This window comes from Phyllostomus discolor, chromosome 6, assembly GCF_004126475.2.
Source record: "Phyllostomus discolor isolate MPI-MPIP mPhyDis1 chromosome 6, mPhyDis1.pri.v3, whole genome shotgun sequence".
Classification (NCBI taxonomy): Eukaryota; Metazoa; Chordata; class Mammalia; order Chiroptera; family Phyllostomidae; genus Phyllostomus; species Phyllostomus discolor.
Genome location: NC_040908.2, coordinates 82,638,116 through 82,650,701, shown reverse-complemented (window position 1 = coordinate 82,650,701; position 12,586 = coordinate 82,638,116). Strand labels below are relative to the sequence as shown.

The 12,586-nt window shown below is 37.7% G+C and overlaps 1 protein-coding gene across 6 annotated transcripts in view; it reads right to left on the bottom strand.

Moving 5' to 3' along the window:
• The window catches only part of CADM1 (cell adhesion molecule 1), a 370,159-nt gene that overhangs the window by 58,691 nt on the left and 298,882 nt on the right, over positions 1-12,586 (bottom strand). For all 6 annotated transcript variants that reach the window (XM_028514571.2, XM_028514565.2, XM_028514566.2 and 3 more), the window contains exons 2-3: positions 6,699-6,845; positions 4,786-4,938 (exon numbers count right to left, since the gene is read on the bottom strand). In XM_028514571.2, coding sequence (XP_028370372.1) covers positions 4,786-4,938; positions 6,699-6,845 — 300 coding nt within the window. The remainder of the gene's footprint in view (positions 1-4,785; positions 4,939-6,698; positions 6,846-12,586) is intronic.

Here is a 12,586-nt window from a genome sequence, read left to right as displayed (position 1 = left end):
GGTGACCTATAAGGAACAGAATAAGAGATAATAAAAAGGAAACAAGTAAAGACTAAAAAACCTAGGAACATCCTCCCCACAAACACAGACATGAAAGTCAAACAATATCCAGGCAAAAATAAAAATAAAGTGATGAAAATAATTTCTTATGTTGACATATGTACTGACTCCCAGTAGAAAGTGAAATTGATGGGAATGTACTTGAAGTCAGTAAGGGATATTCAAGGAAGGTGGGCCCCCTCCAGATATAAAAAAGAGAGCAAACAGTGAAAGCTACTGTAACACACACAGCTTACTTCTCTGGAAAACACTACAGATTGGAGTACATCCGGTTCTAGTTTGCATGCACAACTTTGGAAAAAACACAGTGAAGGTCACTTTATGGTAACCTGGGAATGATCTTGATGGAAACAGATCCAGCAGTTGTTAAAAGGTTACAGCATGTATCACTGTCCTGTCTCAACCACATTTAGTCTCAAACTTAGTCTTCGTCAGACTAAGTTTGTTTTTTTGTGTGTGTGTTGCTGGGTATTTTTCCTTCATTCTCTCCTTTTTTTCATGCTGAGCCTGAAGACACCTTAGTTTTTCTCATCACCTTGCACTAGCTATTCATCTATCTTCAGTAGTATTTCTTAGTGGAGGAAGTCTTTATTCTCTCCATAAGATGGAGATGGTCGTAAAGATGATGACATGTTCGCTCCACATTATCAATATTGTCTGCTGGTTGAAAGTTAAGGAATTAGAACGGGGTAGATAGAAATAAGAGCAGAGGAAGATTTACCAATGTTTGTTAGACTTTGTTTCAGGGCTGACAGAGGGCCGGCAGCAACTAAGTCCTTATCTGGATTACCTATTGTTTAGTATTATCCATATTACTGCTTCCTTTTTTTGCAGCAGATACTCAGTTGAACGTTGAACATCACAAGTTTGGGCTGTGTAGGTCCACTTACTGCAGATTTTTTCCCAATAAATACTGTAAATATATTTTCTCTTTCTTATGATTTTCTTAATAATATTTTTTTTTGCTCTGGCTCACCTTGTTGTAAGAGTTTATAATATATTTAACATACAAAATAAGTGTTAATGGACTGGTTTGTGTTAAATCTGGGAAGAGTCCAAAGTTACACATGGATTTTCAACTGTGAAGGGGGTAGGTGCCCCTCACACCCGTGTTGTTCAAGGGTCAGCTGTACTTTAAAGTTTCCTAACCCTTCAGGATGATTCCTGAAAGAATGCTAATTCCTAGGATTATCTTCCTGAAGAGCTGAGGTGATCTTTATTTTATGACTAAGGTAAACAGGTGGAAAACTTTAAAAGTGTTGGAAAATATGATCAATGTAAAAAAATAAAAGACTTGTTTATTTTTGAGAAGAGAATCCTGAGAAGTAATTGAATGATTTTTCCAAGACCGTAAATAGTTTTCTCAAGACCATGACCAATAATTCTGATCTTTACTAAGATGAGAAGAAACAGTCAAGTATATTAGGAAGTTTTTGGTATAAAATTTGATAATGTGAATCCCAGTGGTTTATATTGATATTAGTTATAAAGTTGATTTCTCTCAGGGTTTTTTTTTAAGAACAAGAAAGCTTTGGAAAATACAAATGAAATAAGTGATTTAAGTATATCTTTCTGGAAAAAGGGGGTTGAACAAGACATCTTAAAGTTTATTTTGGTCTATTAATTCTACTCTATTTTCCCTTTAACTTCATAATGTCTACTCTAATACAAAAGAGGTTAGTAAATATGAGAATCCACTTATAAAAAATGAATTAAAACTGCTACTAACCAGAGAATATACTTATACATGGTCCACTAAACAGTCACATTTGGTAAAAAGTGCCTGCAGCCATTAATGGCAATAACCAAAGAAGTGTCTAAGGAAGTGCATAGAGATGAAAAACTGAATAAAAATCACACAGAAGAAAGTAATAGAAAATAGCAAAGAAATGTTCAAGGTTCTTAGCTAACCTCAAATCTATAAGAGTGCTAATTATAAGCAATACACCTACAACATTTTTTAAAAATCAGCAATCTCAAGATGAGTCACCTTGATTACAACAAAAGAGGAGTCTAAAAGCCGATCAGGATGTGAAACCTCACTCTAAGACCCTTTAAAATAATTAGTTTCTCCTGTTCCTGGAATTTTAAGAGGGAACACTAATCTGGGAGGACAGGAGTGTAATAATATTAGCTAGTATTATCACTAACTGTATTAATCTTAAGGCAGTGTGTTTTCTCTCTCACTCATCTCCTCTGATGAACAGCAGTATGAAGAGAGTCCTTACGCTGTGAATTGGAGAAAGAAATGCATGCAAGATATAGGAGAGTTTTCCATTTTTACATGGATAAGAAAATAAACATAATAGTAACTAACAAATACCCATCTTTACATCTTATAATTACACTGAATTTTTTGCTGAATGCTTCAAACAACCAGTAGACACAGCACTAAAATGAGCATTTGAATCCTATCAAGAAGTAGGACAACTGGGTAGGTACGTATAGACTCATTTTCAGAGAACCGTGGATAGAAATGAAGATGCATATATAGTATTTTTCATCCATTATAGTTGCTCAAAATTCTAAACCTTAGGGAAAGGTGTGAATATACAAGTATCAGTGGAAATTGTCAGATTTTGGAATATGAAATATGCAAACACTGATGACAACAATTTTACTCCATCAAGAAATCATACAATCAATTCAATAGAAAAAATATTCAATGAATGCAAGAGAGCGTCTACTAATAGTACTTTTAAGTATACTTAAGTTAATGCTTCTATACAATACAGGCAGGAACCTATTACTTCCAGAATAATCAGACTGCCAAAAGTATTACAGGTATAATGCCTATCAGAAGTCTAGTGCTGGCATGCTGACTCCCGAGCACTGAGTCTATTCAGCCACACCGGCCCAGTTCAGTGGGTCTGAGAACAAATGCACCAGATGCTGGAAACAGACAGGCAGTAACTGCTTGCCAATGGCCAGATATGCTCCTGGAAACACAAAGTGTGCACCTTCAGGGAAAATATCTTAAAACAGCAGCTTTCAGGATTTTATTGAAAATAACCTAGACTAGAAGATGCAAAGGTTATGAGACAGAACACTGAAGTCTGTTTCAAAGTCTGTGATTCTTGATTTTTACTGTGTGCTTTGTTCCTGGGCCAGATGACTAACCTCTGTTATCACCATTTCTATCTTTGCAATAAAGATGTTCCTACATAAAGGTATATGTAATAAAACATTCCGAAAATTCAAAACTCCTTAAGCATATTCAATTTTATTGCTTTTCCACTTTTGTGGAAAAGCCATAAGCAATAGTGGGGCAATGGGTGCATGGTTAAGTTGAAGTCTTTGCATCTACTGACTGACTCCAAAAAGCAAATACTGTTTTCAAATACTTCTGTAAAAGTAGATGGACAGAAAATGTCAAATGCATGCTTATGATTTTGGTACATTTGCAAAATACCAAAATAATCCCAGCAAGCCCTTCCATGTTCAATATTTCTGCAGATTTGACATAGATTAATGTCAAAATTAGACAAACATGAATTGTCAAAATAGACAAATGCTGCCATCATTAAACACAGACCATGTCAGAAACTGTATGGACAGACAGACTTCAAACATGACTTTCTAAAATCAGTACTTCTCTTATTGAGAACATACATATAGGCAGTAGGAACATGTTTTAATTTAATGAATAAAAATATTTCCCCCTTTACAGCTGTGTTTAAGTAAAGTAATGAGGCAGTAGCTCAATGTGTACATGCATAAATACATACATGGTCACACACCAAGCAAAATCGTCCTTCATATTTATCTTTCCTCTTTAATCTTCATATCATTACACCAAAAAGCTGCAGCCTGACGCCTCAAATAGACTTTGATTCATCATTTTCCTGAAGGTGTAAATCAGAGATCTTGCCTCATGCTGTAGTGTATGTCCTTGAAAGCTCAGTTTTAAAAATCCCAATCAGCTGGTGTTATGCACTGGACTACAAGTTTGTCTGAAACAGGACTAATTCAGACCACCTTCAACATGGGGATATCTGTTGACTATCCCAAAATACATATGAAAACCTGGCCACTGGGATTTGCTGAAAGTCAAAATCTGCTGAGCAGAAATGAAGACGCTGAAATCTCTAGAGGTGTCCCTAGCAGACTGTCAACAGTCCTTGCTTATTAGCCTTTTTAGAAGCTCTCAATTCTTTTATGTCCAATGGTTGCAATTTGTGGCAAAGTATGTGTTCATGAGATATGATTTTTACAGCATGATCTACAGTATAAGCAATGAACAAGGCAATATAAACAAAGTAAAGCTAAAGAAAAGGTGATCGACAATATTAAATGAGATGTAATTCAGAAGGAAAGATCATTAAGCAGATTTCATAACAGAGCTCTGCCATGGGGCACAGCTGTGATAGCCTGTCTCCCCCTCTCCTGCAGAGAAGGAAAAAAATCTCTAGTAGTTAGAAGCAATGACAGTTCACATGGTGAGTGATTCATTTGAGGGTTCTAAATTCTCTTGATCTTTGCTTGTGAAGATTGAGGGTTGAAACCAAGAGCAGGTGGAATCTATTAAGACTGCTGATTGCCATTTCTTAGAGTGTTTGATAAAATAGGCTATTTTAAAAATTCAGCAAGATGGGCAGTGATTCTTCCTAAAACAAGTTTGAACAGTAAACTTTACCATTAATCTTTTCCATGCTGCTAGAAGTCATCTGGTAGCGAGAGCCATCCCACTCAGTTTCCCAGGACAAGCCCCCACAGGTTTCTTACCCAGGACTGTGATTGTGGTATAACTTTCCTGTGGGGGGTCAGTGTAGAGCTGGCAAAAATATCTTCCTTCATCAGAAATTGAGACATTTGTCAATGACACTTTGAGTTCACTGCTAGAAAAATTCAGCAACTGAAACCTGCTGTCCTTCAAAGCTGTGGAACAAAACACAGAGTTTGTGACTGAGAAAGATGATGGAGTCTATTTTCCTTACACAGGTGAGGAAAATGTCGGGTGACTAGAAAAGCAGCTACATAGTAGAAACACTAACTCCTTCTGCTCCTGTTGGCTAAGTGCCCTTTGTACTTCCTGACTTACCACTTTGAGTTTCTGTAATAACCACATACAGACAAACAACCCTATCCAAAGGAGGCTCATATGCAGGGGCCAGCACAAATAACGCCCCTGTTTTATTACAAAATCTTTTACTACAAAATCATAAGCATGCAACTCTGTAACATGACAGTATCACACTCAAGCACACCTTATGATATTTTAGGTAAAATGTTCAAATTAAAACAATAAATTATTACACTCATATTATTATCCTACCACAACCACACTTAAGCAGGCCTTACTTCTGCTGGACCCTATATACATTTTACACACACCCTCTGCCACAATTCCAAGTGCTGCCAATTTTCAGCCCTTATTCATAAGTGGTTTTGGATTTTCTATTGGAGGGAGGTCAAGTGAAAAGAGAAGGAAAAGGTGGGCCTGGAGTCCCCTTTGGGCACTAGAGGTTCAGGAAGTAGGATGTACAGGATTTTAAATTGTCTCTAAAAATCTGAGGCCTTAAAAATAACAGTGGTTCCAAATTAAGAGATAAAACCAAAAATTCATTAGTAATTTCAAGTCAAAATGAAAATAGTAAAAAACTTTATAAAAATTAATTCAATTTAACTCGTATGTATCTTTATATTTGATGTTACTCGATATTATTTGAGGTTGGAACTGCCAGAAGGAGATGACCCAGGGTGCACAGAGACCTCACACCCCGGCCCACGGCTTCCTCGCCACAGTCAGCCTCCCAGGGGGAAGCTGGCTGGTTAGGCATGAAGGAGGGAGTCAGAGTCACCGCAAAGCAATGTATGTGGACTGATTTATTTTAATCAAATATTCACTTTCAAAGTTCTTATATTAATTTTGGCAAAGGCTAGATAAGCACATAAAGAAAAAATTTACTCTTAAGAATGAGAAACTGGCTTCTCTCCTTTTATCCTCCTTTATCCTCCTAAATATCCTTTAGATTTACCCACTTTGCCAGGTCATGAATATAATGAGGTAAAAATGGGGACAGGAAGGCAAAAGGGACATGCTCAACACCTGTTTGCGTTGGACACCGATACTCTCAAACACATTCTCAAAAGATCTGATTCTTGTTCCTAAGAAGCCCTGACACTCACATGAAGTATTACTGTGACACAGAATTAAGTTTCAATTATTTACTTTTGAGATATTACATTTGGAACAATTTTGGCACGTGGATACTTCCACACAACAGAGGTGCTATGGTGACAGGAGATTTGGTTTTATTTTTACAAGTGTGGGTTGCCTTGAAAATTTCAATCTTCAAACCAAACAGATTACCTTTCAGAATGCTGTATTTTCCTTGCCTTACCCTATTTGAGTTGTTTGTGTCAGCTAAGTATTTGGGACTCAATTGCAATTCACCTTGATTTACTACAATCAATTCCTATTGCAAAGTAAGACTGCCTTACTTTTAAAAGGGACCATTCAAGGTTTCTATTAAGTAGAAAGATTATGATTGCATGTCTCTTCTTCCCTCTGAAGAATTGACTAACCTTTAAGCATCTAACATTAAATTCAAAAAAGGAGCCCTGGCAATCTCTTTATCAAGAAAACATGTAGGAAAAAAAAGTTGCCATCTAATACCATTGAGATGGAAACTTACGCCTGAAGTCCCTGAAATAAATGGTCTGCCTGTTGGGATTCAGTAGTTGAATTACAGAGTCGTCACTCTTATTGACTTGGCAGCTGATGGTTGCAACTTCTCCCTCGATAACTGTCACGTCTTTCGTAAACAAATTCTGTCCATCACCTTTAAAAAAGGAGAAAACAGGTCAGAAAAAAATTTCTATCAATTAAAATTTGGTTAATAGGACCAATTAGAATGAGAAACAGGAAGTATGTTAGACAATGGAAACCAGTAGCAACATTTGGTAAGTCTCACATGTCTCTCTATAGTCCACCAAATGAGTCTATTATTCCGAGATAGATCTAGGGACAAAGACAGTCAAGCCTGGAATCGACACATTCTCAGCATTGTGATGCCAATGTCCCAGCCTCCAGTACTTTGTACTAGCTGAGCAGTAGTGTGTGGAGAGAGAGGCAAAGGTCAGAGTGCTGGCTTCTAGGAGGAGCTGCAGCTGCCACAAGTGGAGGAAGGGTGATATGTATATTCACCCCAGCTCACATGCCCTGGAGCTCAGATACTGGGTCATCTCACAGAAAACCTAAGGGACTACTTAACAAAAGTGGGAAGGACACACCAGGAAATAATCTTGTCTTGTTAGTGGATGTCAGCATTCCCAATATACAGTAGTCTCCTCTTATCTACAGGGGATACACTCCAAGACCCCCATGGATGCCTGAAACCAAGGATAATAGCAAACCCTCTATATACTATGTTTTTTCTATGTATACCTATCTATAATGGAGTTTACTTTACAATCGGTCACAGTATGAGGTTAACAACAATGCTAATGAAGTGGAGCAATTATAACAACGTAAAGTCGGCTCTTGAACATCATGGGGGGAGGGGCACCAACCACCCATGCAGTTGAAAATCCACCTACCCTTGACTCCCTCATAACTTAATCCTGTTGACCAGAGAAGCATTACTAATCATATAAACTTCTAGTAACACATATTTTGTGTTTTCTATGTATTTATATATGTATAGATTATATACTGTATTTGTACAATAAAGCAAGCTATCAAAAAGAAAATGCTATTAAGAAAATCATAAGGAAGAGAAAATACATTTAAAGTACTGTACATATTTATTGAAAGAACTCACGTATTAGTGGGTCCATGTTCAAACCCGTGTTCAAGGGTCAACTGTACTGTAATAAAAGTTATATGAATGCAGTCTTTCTCTCTCTCTCTCCCTCCCTCCATTCTCTCTCACAATTTTTACATTTTTCAGTCCAAACCTAGTCCTGAATCTGTCTGACCATCCCCTACCCATGACAAATGGCTCAGCGTCACTTGTTGTGAGGGTTCCCTTGCTGTTTGGCTCAATGCTTTCTGGCACAACACATTGCCGTCAATCAAATATTTTTTTTCCCTTCAATCTTCCACCCACAAATTTAATGCCTTTTCCATCTTAACTAGGCACTCTACATGTACTGTAACTGTAACTTTTGCAGTTGGAAGTGCAACAACAAAACTAGCATAAATTTTTTTCTTCTGCACATGGATAGAAGATTTGTTCTTACTGTAGATCTTAGCAACCTCAGCACAGAATTTGTTTTTTATTTCCTTTACTAAATCAAGAAGTTTCACCTTTTCACTTAAAGGAAGTACTTTACCATTTCTCTTTGGCATATCCGAATCACCAGCATCCCTACTCTTGGGCTTTGGGGCCATTATTTAGTAAAACACAGGTAACTTGGACACAAACACTGTTGCTGATACTGCAACAGTCAATCCGGCAACCGAGACAGCTACTAAGAGACTCACAGGAAGGGAACATCTAGTGTAGAGCTGGTGGACAAAGGGATGATTCACAGCCTGGGTGGGACAGCTCGGGACAACATAAAATTTCATCATGCCTATCAGAACTGCTCACAATTTAAAACTTATGAATTGTGTATTTCTGGAATCTTCCATTTCGTATGTTCTGACTACGGTCAACTATGAGTAACTGCGGAAAGTGAAACCATGGAAAACGGGCACCTACTGTACAAGCAGTTCAGATTTTATATTGGGTGAGAATGAGGATCTACTCAACTGTATGATATTCTCAACTGATTGATATTCTTTGGAATATCAATAAAATCCTGGGAAGGCTTACAGTTCAGTGTCTTACTCCGCTCTCAGAAACTCACATCTTGATTTACCCAAAGTCTCTGGTAGTACTGAACCTCTTTTTAGAAAAACCTCTTTCAGAACATGTCAAAAAGTTAAGGCTTTCAGATCCACAGATATAAGTCCCATCTCTAGATCTCTAGATCTGCTTTAGTTCGTTGCTTCTAACCTTAGTGATAGTGGTCAGGGCCTCTCATAAATGTCCTAAATGCTCCACAGCACAGGTAGGATAGAGAAGTGTTCAAGTCAAAAGCAAAAGATGAAGAATTATCAAGTGTCCAATTCTGCACCTGGCATAGCAGGAAATACAGAAGAGTAAGACATTGTTCTAGCCTTTTAAAAGCTGCAGTGTGGCTGAAAACTGATACCTAATTCCCACATCTAGAACCAAAAGTGTAGTATCCACAATACCTATAATGGTGAATCAGGAAGAGGAAGAGACAGATTGCTTTTGAGCTGTATGATCTCAGGCAAATCTTTTAAAGATCTTGGGCCAGATTCTCATCTGCAAAATGGGATAGTAATTAAAAGCTATCCCATAGAGCTGATGAGAGGGTTAAGATAGATAACTATAAAGCATTTAGCACTGAACACATGGTAGCTGCTGTCATCATCACCATCACCATCATTTCCCTAGACATCAACCCGAACATACGTGCTGGGGGTAGGGTAGATACAGGAATGAAGGCTCAGTGTCCCTGCTCTCAAGGAGCTCACTCTGTAATTCTATGTCAACTCATCACAGCTCTTTCACTTCCTTAAAAAACTGTCACATTAAGAAACAAAGGTCGAAGATAAATATTATTCTTTAAAAAATGAGACTGCATAAGTAGAGATGCAATTAGAATAAATGAAGGATTTCCACCTGCTATCATATTTCTGCTGAAGGATCCTTTTTGGCAAGACACAGTGGGAAAGTGTGAGGAGGAGTGTCTAGGACGGCTTTCAGCCAAATGCACCTCAAAATAAACCAGCCTCTGGTAGAGGGTTAGAAAAGCGGAAACTAGAAAGATAAGGAAGAAATTATCAGAGCCACAGATAAACAATAATTCTTGGTACTTCAGGAACAAACCAGAATGAAACCCAACCTCGAGATCTCTGATCCAGGGAATTAACCTGGGTGTGAGAACACGGGCCCACAGGGTTTGTAGTGCGTGAAAGGATACATCTACCTTAGCCTGATTTAGCAGTGCAAGCATTGTGGGCTGAGCAGTGTTACAGCATAGTAACAAAGAGAAAGAGAGATCACAGCAGAGGAAGGGATGTTTATTTCCCTTAGTAGATTACTATGACAAACAAAGAATTCAGAACCCAGATGAAGGGAGAAGTTTATTCCCAGATTTGAGAAAAGAACAAGGAAAAGGGAATTCCTGCCAATCAAGCAAGCTTTTCAAGGTGGTTTGGCTGGCCCAGGTAAAACTATGTAAAGGACAATACTCTTATTTCCTTGGGGTAATCCAATTGAAATGAAAAATGAAGGAAAAATTAAATTGCACAATTCAAATGCTATAAACTGTCTCAAGTGATGGGACTTGGCCTTGGAGATTAGAACACCAAACTGCGTCTACTGGGTTGTGAGGGAGATTACTTCTACCTGAAGGAAGTTTATTAACAACACAAATGAGAATCTTCCATTTATAAAAGGAGCACAGGGTGACAGACTTTAATCCCTACAACATAAACCAAGACCTTGCAGATACTGTTGTCTTGCAACTACTGTGACCAGGTAAAGCCAGTTGCAATTCACGTATGCTCTTAATAGAATAGTTCCTGTGGAAACAACTACATACTTTTAGCCTTTACTTGGAATCCTAGTACATTCTGAATAGCATACTCTATTCACATTCAGGCTATAAAACATTTGCACAAGGGATGAAAGCAGGGAGGAGTGACTACAGTTTTGTCTTTTAAGCAATGAAGGAGCTTTTTGCTTGTTTCTTAAAAAGTCTAAACATTCTTAAGTATTACTTATAATTAAGTTATGTAAGACCAGATCATCTCAATGTGTCATTATGGAAATAAATAATTCAGGTAAAATTTTGGCCATCTGCAAATATAGGCCCTCACTGTGTTCTGGCACATAATGTGCTCTGCAAATCCATGGTGGTATCATCATTATTACTGTGTTATTTTTTGAAATTTCTAAGGCTGACCTGAAATCCTGTGTCTCAGAAAATGACAATTCCTAGCTATGTTAACATGGTACAATACTAATGCTAAAAATAATAAGTGATAATGAAATATTTTGCTGAAAGATGTCTGCCTTGGATGATAACAATGGTCCAAGGATGTCACTCTGTAAGTATCACCAATAAATTATACAGGTCAGCTGGATAGCAGTTACACTAACAGAGATCCATACATTGAGGCACCATAAGATGGCTGAAATAGAATAATAATGACCTATTTATCTGAGGCAAAGGAAGTGAATGACAGTGATGAAAATATATGTATGTCAGTACTCTTAACTGCCTGAAGCCTTTATGTAAAAATAATTTCTGCTCACGTACTCAAATATTTCTTCCAAACAGAAGGGTGCTCTGCGACTCGATAGACTTCCCCTTGAAACAGACACCATGGCCATCAGGTGGTTACAAAACACATTTTGATGTGCAGCAGAAGGGTACAAACAGGCAACTTTGGTGCCTTTCTTAAATAATTCATTTTAAAAACCTTTCTGATTTTCTAAAACTTAATTAGCAGATACATGGTCAAGTCAGAAATAACACATGTTTTGGGCAAAGAAAAGCTAGTAGGTACAATATACCGTGTAGCCATTAAATAAGACTGTTAAGAGCAAGGTAATTTATTTTACGGGTGGAACAATGTCTGACATGTGCAGGCATTTTGATTGCTAATTGGTATATTCAGATGAGATTTAGGAAACAGAATCAAAGTCAATTTTAATAAATATGAGCCACTGTATTCCCTATAACTTCTCTATTTGCCCCACAATTTCTAAAAATAAAACTTAGGCATTGGAAAAGCCCAATCAGTCAGGGGTATGTCACCATTGTAAACTAGAAGTTGCTGGGGCATTAATTACAAGAAAGAGACAGCATATTATCTAAAAAGGATAAAATTTATGTTGATGATTAGAAAGGACCGTTTCAAGCTGAGTGGTTAGGACTGGAATGAGGCTGGGGTGTGTAGTTGGTTCATAAATCCCCTACTAATGTAATCTTCAGTTGGTTTAACTCATGGATTCTTCCCTGAAAACACCATTTCGTTATAAACTCTATTTAAATGACATTACATGAAACACTAGCATTGATTGGAATCTATTTAGTCAACAATATGGCCAGCCGCTTTAACGGGTGATAGGGCAAATCTTAAAGCAAGAAGCTAAAATGAGAAATGGCATTCTCACACATAGGAAAGTGAGGAAGGGAACAAACGTTTATCCATTGTTAGATGCTTTGCATGCTTTTCCCTCTCAAACTCCTGGAGTTTTCAGTATCCTTACTTCAAAGATGAAGAACTTGAGACACGGAGATTTTTTTGAATCTTCACCCATGGATATATTTTTATTGTTTTAGAGAGAGAGACACATGCAAACACATCAACGTGGGAGGGGAACATCAATTGGTTGCCTCCTGTATGTGCCACAGCCAGGGGCCGAACCCACAACCTAGGCAAGTGCCCTGTCCAGAATTGAACCCACAACCTTTTGGTGTGCCAGACAACACTCCAACAAACTGAGACACCTGGCCAGGGTAACACAGACATACCTTAATAAGGTGCCTA